Consider the following 17,155-nt stretch of genomic DNA (forward strand, 5'->3'; position numbering starts at 1 on the left):
CTCTACCTAACCTCTTGATACTTCATGGAATTGTACAGAGTAACTCAATAAGGCCAGAACCAAACACAGTGACTAATTCACTAACTCTACCTACTAACTCTCTACCTAACCTCTTGATACTTCATGGAATTGTACAGAGTAACTCAATAAGGCCAGAACCAAACACAATGACTAATTCACTAACTCTACCTACTAACTCTCTACCTAACCTCTTGATACTTCATGGAATTTTGTATGTTTATATTCTACAATCTAGGACTCACTCAGTCTTAATGTTATGTATCCTCTAACTAGGATCTTAATTAAATAAATTAGATCATCATAAATATAGCTTATAACAATATTAAAGTTATATAATTGTTTCAGGTATTGCACATCGAGACCTTAAGCCTGAGAACTTGTTATGTTACAGTGAAGATGAGGTATGAAGGTCTGCTTGTTCCTTACTGTTCTGTAGTTGTACTTTATAAAGTGTTTTCATGTGTTTATCATAAGAATAAATTCATAAAACTTTAGAGGGACAAAAAGGAACTTATTAGCCCATCAAGGATGTCCTTTCCAACTCCCAACTATAATCATATTGTTTTCACTGCTAAACACAAAAAGTTTGATGGATCTGTATTATTAATACTCTTAAACACCTCAATCAAATCCTCTCTGACCCTTCTCCTCTCCAGAGAAAACAAGTTTAGAGATTTTAGTTTCTCCTCAGAGGACAATCCTATTATCTCCTCTGAACCTTCTCTAACAATTCAATGTCCTTCTTGAGGAAGGGAGCCCAAAACTGTACACAGTACTCTAAATGAGGCCTTGTAAGTGATCCATGCAGTGAAACAATAATATCCCTTGTCTTGTGTTCAATGTTCTTGTAGATGCTATCCAAAATCCTATTAGCCCTATTGTTAGCTGCAATACACTGTTTAAATGATGTGATTTTATTATCACAACATCAATATCTTTTTCTTCAATCACAGTATTTAATAGTATAAAACATGTTCTTGTGAACTCATGTCTAATCAACAAATTACAGAATAAAAGTAATTTCAAAGAATTCTTAAAGAATGTGGGGAAAGACATTTTATGAGAATACTATTTATGATATATGAATAGTGTCTTGAGTAAGACTTCTAGAAAAGTTACAAGCAGTACTCTTATACTTAGACATACTATTAATTGCTTTACATGCATCTTTGAGCAGTAAATATTTCACCTAAAATACCCTTAAGATATATAAACATTACAGCCTATGTACGTGTATAATATATTTTACAGAAATAATATTTTCCATACATTTTACGTTTTAATTGAAGGTAGCCAATGTTTGTGTATACATTCTGTAACAGATGTATTATTTTCTGAACATTTTACATTTTAATTGAAGGTAGCCAATGTTTGTGTATACTTTCTCTTACAGATGTATTATTTTCTGAACATTTTACATTTTAATTGAAGGTAGCCAATGTTTGTGTATACTTTCTGTTACAGATGTATTATTTTCTGAACATTTTACGTTTTAATTGAAGGTAGCCAATGTTTGTGTATACTTTCTATTACAGATGTATTATTTTATGTTTAATTGAAGGTAGCCAATGTTTGTGTATACTTTCTGTTACAGATGTATTATTTTCTGAACATTTTATGTTTAATAGAAGGTAGCCAATGCCCGTGTATACTTTCTCTTACAGATGTATTATTTTCTGAACATTTCATGTTTAATTGAAGGTAGCCAATGCCTGTGTATACTTTCTGCTACAGATACATTATTTTCTATGTTGTGGGAAGGTGCTTATAAATTAAGGAAGATATTTAATAAACAAGCTGTGTAAAGAATATTACACTTTAGAATATAATGATAAATTTTGAATACAAGAAGTTGTGATAATATTTGAAATATGTGTATTATAGGGGAAGGATAAGCCATTGATTAGAATAGGAGAACATTGAAAATCAAATAATATGAATGACATAGAAAAGTTTCTGGTTAATATTGATAGTATTGAGGTTTCTTTTGAACCCTTGAATACATTATCTATATCATCTATCACAAAAGAAATAAATATGAAATGGAAGAAAGTAATGGAGAAGAAGAAGATGTTATGGTTCAAATGAAATATTGTTTGAAGCACATGAAATACGTCATGGAGGAAATAAACAAAATGTTTTAGAAGTTTTTATCTGAAGCACATGAAATACTTGGAGGAATTAAAAGATACAACAAAATGTTTTAGAAGTTTTTATCTGAAGCACATGAAATACTTCATGGAGGAATTAAACAAAATGTTTTAGAAGTTTTTATCAGAAGCACATGAAATACTTCATGGAGGAATTAAACAAAATGTTTTAGAAGTTTTTATCTGAAGCACATGAAATACTTCATGGAGGAATTAAACAAAATGTTTTAGAAGTTTTTATCTGAAGCACATGAAATACTTCATGGAAGAATTAAACAAAATGTTTTAGAAGTTCTAGATAAAATTAAGAAGTGTAAGGAAGAAATAAATAAATTACAATTTAAACAAGAAAAATTGCAAAAATAGAATAATAGATCTAGAATAAATATGGGAGGAAAATATAATAAACAAAGGTTTAGAAGAAAATGAAAAAGAAACCAAGGAGAATAATAGTACAGTATACTGTAGAGAAGTGCTGGGAGACACTGAACATAGAATTTGTACATAGTATAGGACAAATGAAATATCAGACCAATTGTAGTAAAAATTTAATATTGGAAAGAAGAGGAGCATTTGTTGAGACAAATGATGAAACTCAAAGAACTATAATATTTACATTGATGAAAATTACGTAGAAGAAATAATAAAAATATTCAAAATGAATTAAGAGTAAGTTAGAAAGGAGTGAATGGTATAAGTAGCACAGACAAGCTACAGAAAATGAGAAAAAGAAATAAGTGAGAAACGTGGCATGAAACGTAACAGGATTAGAATGACTTATAGAAATTCTGCAGGTAGGAGGGTTGAGCTTTGGACATGAAAATAAAGCCTTTTGTAATGGAAATTTAGCTAAAGGTCTGTTGTCAAAAAGCATGACCAGATATGGTAATGACATGGTGGGGATCTTAAATCATTTCATTATAACACACTCAACTTTGGTACTTTTAAATGTTTACTTTATAAAATAGCCATTACTATTTTAAGTGTGTGTACTTAGTTAAACAGACATAACTATTTTATGCATGGTTACTTTGTTAAACACAGGGCAATATTTTAAGTTTGTTTACTTTCTAAAAAATATACCATTACGTTAAGTGTTTTTATTTTATGAAAGAGACCTAGATCACTATCTTAAGTGTTTATTACTTTTAAAAGACAACTAGTTCACTGTTTTAAGTGTTCATTACTTTTAAAAGAGAGCTACTTCACTGTTTAAAGTATTTTTTACTTTTTAAATGACAGCTAGATCACTATTTTAAGTGTAAGCTAGATCATTATTTTAAGTGTTTTTTACTTTGTAAATGATAGCTAGATCACTATTTTAAGTGTTTATTATTTTTTAAATGAGAGCTAGATCACTGTTTTAAGTGTTTATTACTTTTAAATGAGAGGTAGTTCACTATGTTAAGTGTTTATTACTTTTTAAATGAGAGCTAGATCAATATATCAAGTGTTTATTACTTTTTAAATGATAGCTGGATCACTATTTCAAGTGTTTATTACTTTTTAAAAGAGAGCTAGATCACTATCTTAAGTGTTTATTACTTTTTAAATGAGAGCTAGATCACTGTTTTAAGTATTTATTACTTTTTAAATGAGAGCTAAATCACTGTTTTAAGTGTTTATTACTTTTTAAATGAGAGCTAGATCACTGTTTTAAGTGTTTATTACTTTTTACATGAGAGCTAGATCACTGTTTTAAATGTTTATTACTTTTTAAATTATAGCTAGATCACTATTTCAAGTGTTTATTATTTTTTAAATGAGAGCTAGATCACTGTTTTAAGTGTTTATTACTTTTCAAATGAGAGCTAGATCACTGTTTTAAGTGTTTATTACTTTTCAAATGAGAGCTAGATCACTGTTTTAAGTGTTTATTACTTTTTAAATGAGAGCTAGATCACTCTTTTTTTGTATAAGTTTGTTCAACCTTGTTCTCTCACAAAATAAGATATTCCCAACTTAAGCCTAACTTTCGCATCTCTTAATCATTTGGTGATCATTATCTTTTCATAAGGTATCTACAGTGTAGATTTGTGACATTGATCATTGTTTAGTGGTCGTTATCTTTACCTAAGGTTTGTCCAGTGAAGATTTGTGACTTTGACCTTGGCAGTGGGATTGTTTTGGGCAGCAGGACACCTGTTAGTACCCCAGAGCTGCTGACACCTGTGGGGTCAATAGAGTTTATGGCTCCAGAAGTGGTGGAGGTTTTTAATGGAGAGGCTACTCCTTATGACAAACGATGTGATATGTGGAGCCTAGGTGTAATCATGTAAGTCTATTAAATTATGATACAGATGGCTACTGAATTAACTTATTTTCAATATACAGATATCCAAACTTTCATTGATTGGTGTTAGCTGTCATTAAATGGCTTGAACTAGAGAATCTGACAGATTTATGATCTTACACCTAGGTATATCTTGTTATGTGGATACCCACCATTTTATGGACGATGTGGAAGTGACTGCGGTTGGGAGCAAGGAAAGTATTGTGAAGCCTGTCAGGTAAGGTTTGTCTTGTGTACTGTAAGCTAAGGTCTGTTTTAAGTCTCACTATGTGTACTGTAACACTGTAAGTTAAGGTATTAACACTGTAAGCTAAGGTCTGTTTTTAGTCTCATTATGTGTACTGTAACACTGTAAGCTAAGGTCTGTTTTTAGTCTCACTATATGTACTGTAACACTGTAAGCTAAGGTCTCTTTTTTAGTCTCACTATGTGTACCGTAACACTGTAAGCTAAGGTCTGTTTTAAGTCTCAGTATGTGTACTGTAACACTGTAGCTAAGGTCTCTTTTTTAGTCTCAGTATGTGTACTGTAACACTGTAATCTAAGGTCTGTCTTTTGTTTCACTACATGTACTGTAACACTGTAAGCTAAGGTCTGTCTTTTGTTTCACTACGTGTACTGTAACACTGTAATCTAAGGTCTGTCTTTTGTTTCACTACATGTACTGTAACACTGTAATCTAAGGTCTGTCTTTTGTTTCACTACGTGTACTGTAACACTGTAATCTAAGGTCTGTCTTTTGTTTCACTACATGTGCTGTAACACTGTAATCTAAGGTCTGTCTTTTGTTTCACTACATGTACTGTAACACTGTAAGCTAAGGTCTGTTTTAAGTCTCACTACGTGTACTGTAACACTGTAAGCTAAGGTCTGTTTTTAGTCTCAGTATGTGTACTGTAACACTGTAGCTAAGGTCAGTTTTTAGTCTCAGTATGTGTACTGTAACACTGTAATCTAAGGTATGTCTTTTGTTTCACTACATGTACTGTAACACTGTAAGCTAAGGTCTGTTTTAAGTCTCACTACGTGTACTGTAACACTGTAAGCTAAGGTCTACCTCTATATACAGTGTATGTACTGTAATATTATTATTTTTAAAACTTTAACAGTTTAAGGATTACACTTTTTTTTGTCTGATCTAGGACATGCTGTTTTCTTGTATTCAAGATGGGTGTTATGACTTTCCTGAAAAGGAATGGGCGTATGTATCTCAAGAAGCTAAAGATCTAATTTCTCATTTGTTGGTGAAAGATGCTAATCAACGCTATACAGCAGATATGGTTTTACAGCATCCATGGGTTGTACTTGGAGGATCCATAAAACCATTAGAAACACCGAGTGTCTTGAGAAAGTATGTTTTTAATAAGACCTGTATAATTATAACAGGAACAAATGTTAGGATGAAGAACTAGCATCTTGAACTAGAACGCTATACAGAACAAGAACAATATATATGTATAATATATATTATATATTCAATAATTCAATATATGTTGAACAAGAACTAGCATCTTGAGAAAGTATGTTCTTATTAAGACCTGTATAATTATGACAGGAACAAATGTTAGGATGAAGAACTAGCATCTTGAGAAAATATGACCTTGATAAGACATTTAATAAAGTGGAACAACAATGTTAATATGAGGAACTAAAGTCTTTAGAAAGTATGACCTTAATAAGATGTAATAATAATGGAACAACAATGTTAATATGAGGAACTAGAGTCTTTAGAAAGTATGACCTTAATAAGATGTAATAATAATAATGGAACAACATTGTTAATATAAGGAACTAGAGTCTTTAGAAAGTATGACCTTGATAAGTCATGTAATAATAATAATGGAACGACAATGTTAATATAAGGAACTAGAGTCTTTAGAAAGTATGACCTTGATAAGTCATGTAATAATAATAATGGAACAACAATGTTAATATGAGGAACTAAAGTCTTTAGAAAGTATGACCTTAATAAGATGTAATAATAATGGAACAACAATGTTAATATGAGGAACTAGAGTCTTTAGAAAGTATGAACTTAATAAGATGTAATAATAATAATGGAACAACAATGTTAATATGAGGAACTAGTCTTTAGAAAGTATGAACTTAATAAGATGTAATAATAATGGAACAACAATGTTAATATAAGGAACTAGAGTCTTTAGAAAGTATGACCTTAATAAGATGTAATAATAATAATGGAACAACATTCTTGTTTTATTTTTATGTATAATTTATCGTGTTTTAGTGTGATGTGCTGTATTTTTCATTCTAAAATCTGTTTTGATTTTTCTAATGAAAGATATACTTTTCCATTACAGTTGGCTTAGAATAAACATGTCTTTTTTCCAGAAATAACAGTGCTAAAGATCTAGCAGTATTTGCTGAAAGTGCAAATGCTGTGAAGCGTCTGGTGATGCATCAGATGAATTTGAGTGTGGAGATAAATCAACCACAATATTTGGAAGAGAACGAGGAAGATGCTAAATTTTATATAAGTTCATCACCTCCATTTACTGACTCTTCACCCCCAGCTTTTTACCTTTTACCTCCAAGTGATATCATGTCAACCCAACAGAGAGTGGGAAACCCGAGTTTTAGTCTAGGTTTGTAGTATAGCCTTACATGCTAATGAGCCAGGACTATTGATGTCTGCATTTAGTTTTTATGTAAATCTTCTCTGATACATCACAGAATGTAATGTTTGTAAATGTTGTGATCTTTTTCATCATATCTTATACAGTGTCTTGCAAAAGTATTCACCCTCTACCAATAATGTCACAAATAATGTATACAATTTTTGTTAATGAAGTTGTTTTTATTCAAAACTCTAATTATCAAACTTGACACTGTTGTGTGTGAAGGAGGTTGAATGTCAGCTGATTAAAATTGACACTGTTGTGTGTGTGAAGGAGGTTGAATGTCGGCTGACCAAACTTGACACTGTGTGTGTGTGTGAAGGAGGTTGAATGTTGGCTGATCAAACTTGACACTGTTGTGTGTGAAGGAGGTTGAATGTCAGCTGATCAAACTTGACACTGTGTGTGTGTGTGAAGGAGGTTGAATGTTGACTGATCAAACTTGACACTGTTGTGTGTGAAGGAGGTTGAATGTCGGCTGATCAAACTTGACACTGTGTGTGTGTGTGTGTGAAGGAGGTTGAATGTCAGCAAAACCTGCAAAGAAAATATATAAATTGAAATTTGCTGATTACATAAGTATTCAGCCCCTAAGTCAGTACTTGGTGGAATCACCTTTGGCAGCAATTATGCTGTGAGATGTTTTGATAGGTCTCTACCAGCTTTCTACAATGGGATGGTGTAATTTTTGCCTATTCCTCTTAGGAAAATTGCTCCAATTCTGATAAGTTCATTGGGGATCTTTGATAGACTGCAATCTTCAAGTCTCACCATAAATGTTTTACAGGATTCAAGTCAGGAATATGACATGGCCACTCCAGGATATTCACTTTCTTCTTTTGAAACCACTCCAGCCTTGTGCTTTGGGTCATGGTCCTGCTGAAATGTGGATTTTCCACTGACTCAAGCAGGTTTTCCTCTACGAATCACCTGTACTTTGCACCATCCATCTTTCTCTCAATCCTGACAAGCTTTCCAGTCACTACTGATGAGAAGCATCCCCATAACATGCCAGCTTTGTGTAGAGACCAGAATATTGATCACGTATGAACACAGACTCCCATCTCAGACATGGAACTTTGCAAATCTTTCAAAGTCACTGTTGGCTTCACAGTGACATCCCTAATCAGTTTCCTGCTTGCCCAACTGTTTAGTTTGGAAGGACAGCCTGATCTGGGTAGTGACTGGGCGAGTATGAAGCACATTCCACTTCTTAATGATGGGCTTCACTGTACTCAAATGGATAATTAGCGACTCTTAATTTTTCTTGTAATCTTCTTCTGATCTGTGCTTCTCTACCACTTTATCCCTGGCTTGTTTGGAAAACTCCTTGGTTGGTTTGTATCACTATGTCAGTTGTGGCTTGAATAGATGCATATACTCTGAAGCCAAGATAAAATTTGAATACACATAGACAGAGACCATTACATAATTTTGTGACCTCTCAAGCTAATTTTTTGCAACTGAACTGATTTAGGATTGCCGTAGCAAAGGGTTTGAATACTTATGCATTTGAGAATATTCTAATTTGTTTTGAAAGTCTAACTTACTTACATAATATCAGTGTTTTTTAGCTTTCTCACTTTGAAGTGGATCGTGTGTAGATTAGAAAGTTTCATGATTCGAAGCTCAGATAGCAACAAAAAGTGGAAACTTTCCACGGGATCACTTGCTTTTGCAAGGCACTGTGTGTAGTTGATTTTTTTCTGTCCCAAATTCTCTGTATATATAAAGCATGTTTTAAAATTTATGTTTCTTTCAACTACAGCATGTGTCTTTGGAACCAAAAGTTAAGAGACCTTTAGTCTGATTTGTTTTGAACAGAGGCATACTGCAAAATGTGTGGGCTACCCTGTGATTTTTCCCATCAGGCCCCTTTTATATTCGATTTATTATAGCTCTATACCCCCTGCATCACGAGGACTGCAGGTGTGGTTGCTATACCTCTGGATTTGAATATGTTTGTTTAATTTGTCTTGAAACACCTTTGTCCGAGTTGTTTTGGGTCATATGTGATTTATTTCTTACTAGATGTTAAATTAACTTCAGGAAAAAATTATTAAAAACTGTTCCATGCATAATGTTGTTTTTCTGGCCCTAGTTTCTCAGACTGTTGATATTGATCGTAATTTCGTTCAATGTTAATTTCTTCAGTACTCTGACCCCACGTGATCTTGGGTTTATTTAGTATTTTTATAAAAGCTACTAATTGACTGGATAAAGCTGATTGTATGTAATTATTTCTACCTAGTATCAGAAAGTACAATCATTGAAATAAAATATTTTCTAAAATATAAAATGTTAGTGTTGATTATTTGACTATTGAATGACACCTAATTTTTGCTTCTATGATTCTGTCGCCTGTTGGGGTGGATCTGTGTGTTTTCATATATTGATCCTTCTGGACTTTCAACAGTTTGTCACTTGCTGGGGTGGGTCTGTGTGTTTTCATATATTGATCCTTCTGAACTTTCAGCAGTTGAGATGAAGACTTGTGTTACTGGAGGTTTCCTTAAACATGGAACTGAACAATACTGAGCCTAGGAAACGTTTTGTCTCTTCCCCACCAAAATTCCTAAATACAAAGGAATCTTCAAGACATTGTAGTTTTAGTTACTGTAGTTGGTTAGTGTACCAAGGATTACTCAAAACGTGTAGTTTTAGTTACTGTACCAAGGATTACTCAAGACGTGTACTTTTAGTTACTGTAGTTGGTTAGTGTACCAAAGATTACTAAAAACATGTACTTTTAGTTACTGTAGTTGGTTAGTGTACCAAAGATTACTAAAAACGTGTAGTTTTAGTTACTGTAGTTGGTTAGTGTACCAAAGATTACTAAAAACGTGTAGTTTTAGTTACTGTAGTTGGTTAGTGTACCAAGGATTACTCAAAACATGTAGTTTTAGTTACTGTAGTTGGTTACTGTACCAAGGATTACTCAAAACATGTACTTTTAGTTACTGTAGTTGGTTAGTGTACCAAGGATTACTCAAAACATGTACTTTTAGTTACTGTACCAAGGATTATTAAAAACGTGTAGTTTTAGTTACTGTAGTTGGTTAGTGTACCAAGGATTACTCAAAACATGTACTTTTAGTTACTGTAGTTGGTTAGTGTACCAAGGATTACTAAAAACGTGTATTTTTAGTTACTGTAGTTGGTTAGTGTACCAAAGATTACTAAAAACGTGCAGTTTTAGTTACTGTAGTTGGTTAGTGTACCAAGGATTACTAAAAACGTGTAGTTTTAGTTACTGTAGTTGGTTAGTGTACCAAAGATTACTAAAAACGTGTAGTTTTAGTTACTGCAGTTGGTTAGTGTACCAAGGATTACTCAAGACGTGTAGTTTTAGTTACTGTAGTTGGTTAGTGTACCAAGGATTACTCAAGACGTGTAGTTTTAGTTACTGTAGTTGGTTAGTGTACCAAGGATTACTCAAGACGTGTAGTTTTAGTTACTGTAGTTGGTTAGTGTACCAAGGATTACTCAAAACATGTAGTTTCAGTTACTGTAGTTGGCTAGTGTACCAAGGATTACTCAAAACATGTAGTTTTAGTTACTGTAGTTGGTTATTGTACCCAGGATTACTCAAGACGTGTAATTTTAGTTACTGTAGGGTACTGTGTATTCTCGTCTTCATAATATTGTGGTTTGTTTACTGGTGGTTAGGGTACTGTGTACTCTCTGTTCATAATATTGTGGTTTGTTTACTGGTGGGTAAGGTATTGTGTACTCTCGTGTTCATAATATTGTGGTTTGTTTAATGGTGGGTAAGGTACTGTGTACTCTCTTTTCATAATATTGTGGTTTGTTTACTGGTGGGTAGGGTACTATGTACTCTCTGTTCATAATATTGTGGTTTGTTTACTGATGGGTAGGGTACTGTGTACTCTGGTGTTCATAATATTGTGATTTGTTTACTGATGGGTAGGGTACTGTGTACTCTTGTGTTCATAATAGTGATTTGTTTACTCTGTACTATTGAGTTGACAAATAATGTTGTGATTTAACAGTTTCGTTTCGAGTTTACTTACCGATTATAAGTTGTTTTATTACAAGTTACAGCTCTTAGAGTAAGTAAGTGTACTCTCATGTTCATTATTACATGTAATATAATTTACGTTTTCGAGAAGATACTAAAATATTACTTGTAAATAGTATCGACGTACACTGTAGTGACACCTGTTGGTATATTTTCAAAACGAGACCCAAAACTGGAACGTTTTCGAATAGGGTCTCGTTTTGAAAATATTAGAACTTTTGTAGGTGATCCTGTGTGCTAACTACTTAACCTGTTGCTATATATATTCATAACACTGAAATTAAGATTTCATTGTGCTCACAATCTTTACTAAACGTTGGTATGCTCGGTGTTGAAATGTTGTTGTTTGGTGTTTTATGGCGCAAAGCAACGAGGCTATCTGCGCCAAACAACCAGTAAAAACAGTGAAAGTAAATTAAAGTAAAAATACAGTGAGTTAAAAACCAATATAAGTCAATAAAAGATTTATATACAATTAAAAAAGACCTGTCCCCAATGATCAGCCCATTCCACCATGACTTATTACTATCCCTTCCTGTGACCTTTCTCTGAAGAAGGTAGATACTCCCGATTGGAAGTATCATCATCTTTTTGCCTAGCATGTTTCGAGCCATTCTTCTCTTCCTATTTACACGGATGGTTCGAAATCGGGTGACTCGGTAGGTTCTGCCATGGTGTACTGTGCCTCGGTAGTTGCTTGCAGGACCCCTTCTACAGTTTCTGTGTTCACTGCTGAGTTGTATGCTATTTCTCTTGCCCTGGATCATGTAGAAGCTATGCAGTACAGTAATTGTACTATTTACACTGATTCTCTTAGCTCTCTACTGGCCCTGGAATCGCTTAATATTAGTTCTCACCCTGTTCTCGTCGATATTCAACACTGATTGGCCCACTTTTCTCTATCTTCTGTTTCCATTCAGTTTTTCTGGATCCCTGGCCACGTCGGTATTCATGGGAACGAGCTTGCTGACACCGCAGCTAAGTCCGTCTGCTCTGGTGCCATCACGGCCATACCTGTCCCACACGTCCTGTTATTAAGGCATGGCTTCGTGCCAGTTGGCAGTTGACTTGGGGTGAGCAATGTCATAACAAGCTTTTCCAGATTAAGCCTACTGTTGGTCTTTGGCCATCTTGCTTCCATAAGGATCAGAAGGTGGAAGTAGTCCTGGCAAGGCTACGCATTGGTCACAGTTTTTTAACCCATCGTTTTCTTTTATCAGGTATTGACCCACTGATGTGTAGCCATTGTGACACTCAAGTCACAATGGCTACACATTTTACTGTCATGCCGTTGTTACGATCGTGAGCGGCGGCATTATTCTAAACACATATTTTCTAAGAGTTTACCCTTGACGTTGGACAGTGTCATTGGTAATGGTGACACTGTCCGATTAGATTGTATTTTTAATTTTTTACGCACTATAGCAATGTCATCCAATGCCAGACCCAATTCAGCCAGTTGCGCCTGGATACGAAGGCCAAAGGAAGGAATAGCAGACCGTCTGTTCCGAAAGAGCATGGCACATTGTGGGAGAAAGACACAGTCCCAGGTGGGATGTCGTGGTAAGGATCGAAGCTTGGCAGCATATTGTAAAGAAAACTGCAAATGACGGGGGTGAAGAGGAGGTTCGTGGGACTCAGTGAGCATAGAACATCGATCTGCACCCCAAGAGGTGGAAAAGAGGACACGGAGGATGTTCAATACCCTTGCACACTTGACACGTAGCTGCTTGTTGTGTGGAATGAAGCTAAGCTTAAGGTCAAAGATAAGCCTCAAGAATTTTGCCTCAGGGACCACATGAATAACTACATTGCAAAGATGGATCTCAGGATCAGGGTGGAGACCCCGTTGGCGGCAAAAATGCATGCAAACGGTTTTGGAAAAAGAAAATTTAAAACCATTTGCAGTGGTCCATGTCAACAACCGATTGAGGGCAGTCTGAAGCTGCCACTCAATTAACTCGTGTTCAACAACTGACACGAGATGTGGAAGTCATCAACATAAAGCCCATTTGCATCAGTCGGAGGAAGATTATTAGTGATAGTATTAATCTTAACATTAAAAAGTGTAACACTCAAGACACAGCCGTGAGGGACTCCAAGTTTCTGTGGAAAGGAATGAGAAAGAGTTGAACGCACATGGACTTGGAATCGCCCGTTCAGTAAAAAGTTTTGAATAAAAATGGGTAGATGGCCATACAACCCATAGGAGTGGAGGTCCTGCAAAATTCCATACCTCCACGTGGTGTCATAAGCCTTCTTGAGATTGAAGAACACAGAAAAAAGGTGTTCTTTCATGAGAAAGGCTTCCCTTATCGACGTTTCAAGTCGAATCAGATGGTCCATGGTGGAGCGCTGTCAACGGAACCCACACTGGATGAGTGAGAAGAGTGTGTTCGATTTGAGGAACCAAACAAGACAAGCATTAACCATCCTCTCTATGACCTTACAAAGACAAGTAGTCAAAGCAATGGGACAATAATTTGAAGGAATCTTGGGACCCTTCCCAGGTTTAGAGAAAGGAAGGACAATAGCCTGGTGCCAAGAATCAGGAAAAATTTGCTCCTGCCAGATCCAGTTAAAAATAACCAGGAGAATAGCAAGAGAGGCAGGTGACAGATGCCGCAACATCTCATAATGAACATCATCAGGTCCGACCGATGTACTACCAGACCGACGAAGAACAAGTTTGAGTTCCACCAGTGTAAAGGGGCGATTATAATCAGAGAGACGATCAGCCCGAAAGAGGCGATCGCTCTGCCCAAGACTTGATGGCCAAGAAGGCAGGGTAAGCACGAGAAAAGCTGTGGCCAAGAGCATCACCAATACTCTGGACATCAACAACTTCCTGGCCATTGGAGAGCAAGATGGACAGGGGATGGGAAGCATACCTTCCAGAAACTTTCCAAATCTTGTCCCATACAATTTTGGAACTGGTGGTAGAAGAGATGCTAGTAATGAATTTAATCCAAGATTCCTTTTGGCACTGATGTCGAACCTGCCGAGTATGGGCACGGGCCCGCTGATAAACAATGTGATTAGAAAGAGAGGGATACCGTCTGAAGGTATCCCAGGCCCGTTTTTGAGCCTTTCGTGCCTTCTGGCAGGCAGGACTCCACCATGGACGAGGATACCATGGTAAACGTGTCGAGATCTTAGGAATAAAATGAGCTACCGCCTGGACAATACAGTCAGTTACTGAAACCACACAGTTCAGAGAGAGAGGTGAAAGATGGCCAGTTAGCCTGGTCCAGCTTCCACTATGGCACTCGGGTCGGGTGGCATTGACCATGGCCAACCTCCCTCATAATGATAGGAAAATGATCACTGCCCCGGGGGTCACAGTCGATCATCCAAGAAAAGTGAAGGGGAGCAAATCGAGAGGTCAATGGAAATAAAAGACTGACTAGGTGCGTGAAAATAAGTATATGTACCAGTACTGAAGAGAGAAAGGTTGTGATCCGAGAGCATACGCCCAATGGAACGACCCCTCCCATCAATATCAGCACCAAACCACAGGGGGTTGTGTCCATTAAAGTCTCCCCAGGAGACAGGTAGAGAGAGAACAAACAGTGATGGTACAACCCAGGGAAACACGGATGGCTATGGCCTCCAAGGGTGTATCGATGGACACAGATAAGGAGGGCACATGCTGGTCGACCAGCAGTGCCACCCCACCATGCACCCGCCCATCACACAACCTGTCATACCCAGTACAGAGAAAACTGCCGAAAGTTGACTGTATCGGCAGGTTTCAGGAATGTTTCCTGCAAGGATAGACACATGGGATGATAAGAGTCAGTCAAGACCTTAATGTCATCGAGATGAGAATGAAAACCTCGACAGTTCCACTGTATCAAAGTGGCCATTGTTATGTATGTTTAGGAGAACAGGGCAGGGAACCCTTCGGTTTATGAACACACCATTTTTCTTTACTAGAGGGAGGTCGATCGACCTCCATGGATCCTGCCCTTGATTGAGTGGGCAGATCTCTGTCATCAGTGTGAGAATCCAATGACTGAGGACGTGATGAATGATTGTCCTGCTTTTAGGGGCCAAAGAAGGACCCACGTGGACATCGGAGGCTGGTGCCAGAGGAGGTTGACCCAGGCAGTCACTGGAAGGAATAATGGGGACATAGATTGGAGTCGACATAGACCTATCAACTCTACTAACCATGGAGGGCAGAAGACCTCTCACATGGCATGATAAAGACTCAGATGGAGGCACGGAAAGGTTCGTCTGCACTCCCACTGTAGCAGTGGAGCATAGTGCAGTGGCATATGTTCGAGATGGAGTAGGGAACAATAGCTTCCGAGCCTCTGGATAGGAAATGTTGTGAACGTTCTTCAAATGCTGTACCTCTTTCTTCTCCACCCACTTAGGGCAAGAACTAAAGTAAGAGGGGTGGGAACCACTACAATTAACACAGTGTGGGTCCAGTTTACATTCAAAGGCATCGTGGTCCTTGCCACCACAACGAGCACACATCATAGAACCACGACAAGATGTCATTGAATGACCGAACCGCTGGCACTGAAAACATTGGAGAGGGTTGGGAATATAGGCCGTACCTTACAGTTCAAATAACCTGCTTTAACAGTGGCTGGTGGGCGTGGTGATGAAAATATCAAAATAAGAATTGAGGTCAGCACCATAATACCATCCTTACGAGTGGAGATCCGTTGAACAGCTGAAATTCCTTGGCTGGAGAGATCAGCAAGGATCTCTGACTCGGGGATAGACTTCAAGTCCCTCTCAACAATAACTTCTCATGATGAATTCAAGAAAGCATGGGGAGTAACCTCAATAGGTATATCCCCAATTGCCCTTGAATTCAAGAGGAGTTCACTGTGCTTAGCTGTGGATGTTTCGACCAAGATGTCTCCAGAACGGAGTTTCTTAACTGAGATTGGAGAGCCAGCAAGCCCCTCTAAGCCCTTCTGAATAAAAAAGGGGACATTTGCCCTAAAGATTTATCAGATAGTGAATGTAAGATCAGAAAGCGAGGTACAGGGCCACCTTGTGGTGGAGACTGCTGTGCAGAGTCTTCTGGGCATGGTCGTTTACCAATAAGCAGAGATTTCACTATTTTTTCATTTGGATTGGGGGGAATCCATAATTAAGAAAAAGGATTCAGTGCCCACTGACCCCACCCACCAAGTCCTACAAGGGGACACACTACAATGTCAAACAAGGACACTGCAGCAACGTCAAAGTTTCGTGAGCACTATACCCAAACACCAGCATCAGACATGATGTCCACAACACCAGTTGACAATGCTCAACACTGGTACTCAGTTGACCCTTGCCCAAGTGGACCAGCCAATTGACCCTGGGCGCCACCCGTCTACAGTAATTCAAGGCCAAAGTGGTGTATTGCAGTGCCCCAGACACCACTCAACCAACAGGATCCTCTCCTTCCCTTCACGGGTCAACACGCACAGCAAACACGTGGGTGGATGTTTAGATCCCAGAGGAAGGAACTGAAAATACAGAACCTTCCCTGGGAGGTCCCCTCACCATGTACAGGAATCCACGTCGAGGGGAAAAAATAACATGTGATTACCTACTATAGCAATGCAATGAATACTGCAGAAACAGCTACTAAGTGTTATTCAAGCCCTAAATCATTTCCATCATTACCTATATAGACATATGTTTGCACACTGAAATTGCTTGTGAATTTTCACAATCCAGAAGACCAAATAACAAGATGTGTCCAAAAACTTAAGACGTACAACTTTAACACAACGCATCACCTTGAAAAGAACCAAGGAAATGCTAATGCATTATCTGAAAATCATGTGTTAATGAAGAAGGTAAACTCTGTGAAAAGATGAAAGCATGACACAGTAAAGATGACCAACCTTAAGTACAACAGGATATAGTTCAATATGGGAAATCTACAAGTTATGATGAAGATCTAACATGGTCTAACAATCAATTAAAAGATGCTTAGGCAAAAGATAGGAGTTCCTGTCGAGACACTTCTAAAGATTCACCAATG

General features: G+C 37.0%; 1 protein-coding gene across 1 annotated transcript in view; it reads left to right on the plus strand.

The window, feature by feature from the left end:
• Positions 1 to 8,510, plus strand: part of LOC106474367 (MAP kinase-interacting serine/threonine-protein kinase 1-like) — a gene marked incomplete at its 5' end in the record, with an annotated part of 17,190 nt that extends 8,680 nt beyond the window's left edge. The window contains 5 exons of the mRNA XM_013935058.2: positions 367 to 422; positions 4,250 to 4,446; positions 4,591 to 4,681; positions 5,607 to 5,815; positions 6,817 to 8,510. Of these exons, the coding sequence (XP_013790512.2) occupies positions 367 to 422; positions 4,250 to 4,446; positions 4,591 to 4,681; positions 5,607 to 5,815; positions 6,817 to 7,078 (815 nt within the window). The remainder of the gene's footprint in view (positions 1 to 366; positions 423 to 4,249; positions 4,447 to 4,590; positions 4,682 to 5,606; positions 5,816 to 6,816) is intronic.
• Positions 8,511 to 17,155: the final 8,645 nt, after the last annotated feature.

The sequence above is a fragment of the Limulus polyphemus genome, unplaced genomic scaffold (genome assembly GCF_000517525.1).
Source record: "Limulus polyphemus unplaced genomic scaffold, Limulus_polyphemus-2.1.2 Scaffold7125, whole genome shotgun sequence".
NCBI classification, from domain to species: Eukaryota; Metazoa; Arthropoda; class Merostomata; order Xiphosura; family Limulidae; genus Limulus; species Limulus polyphemus.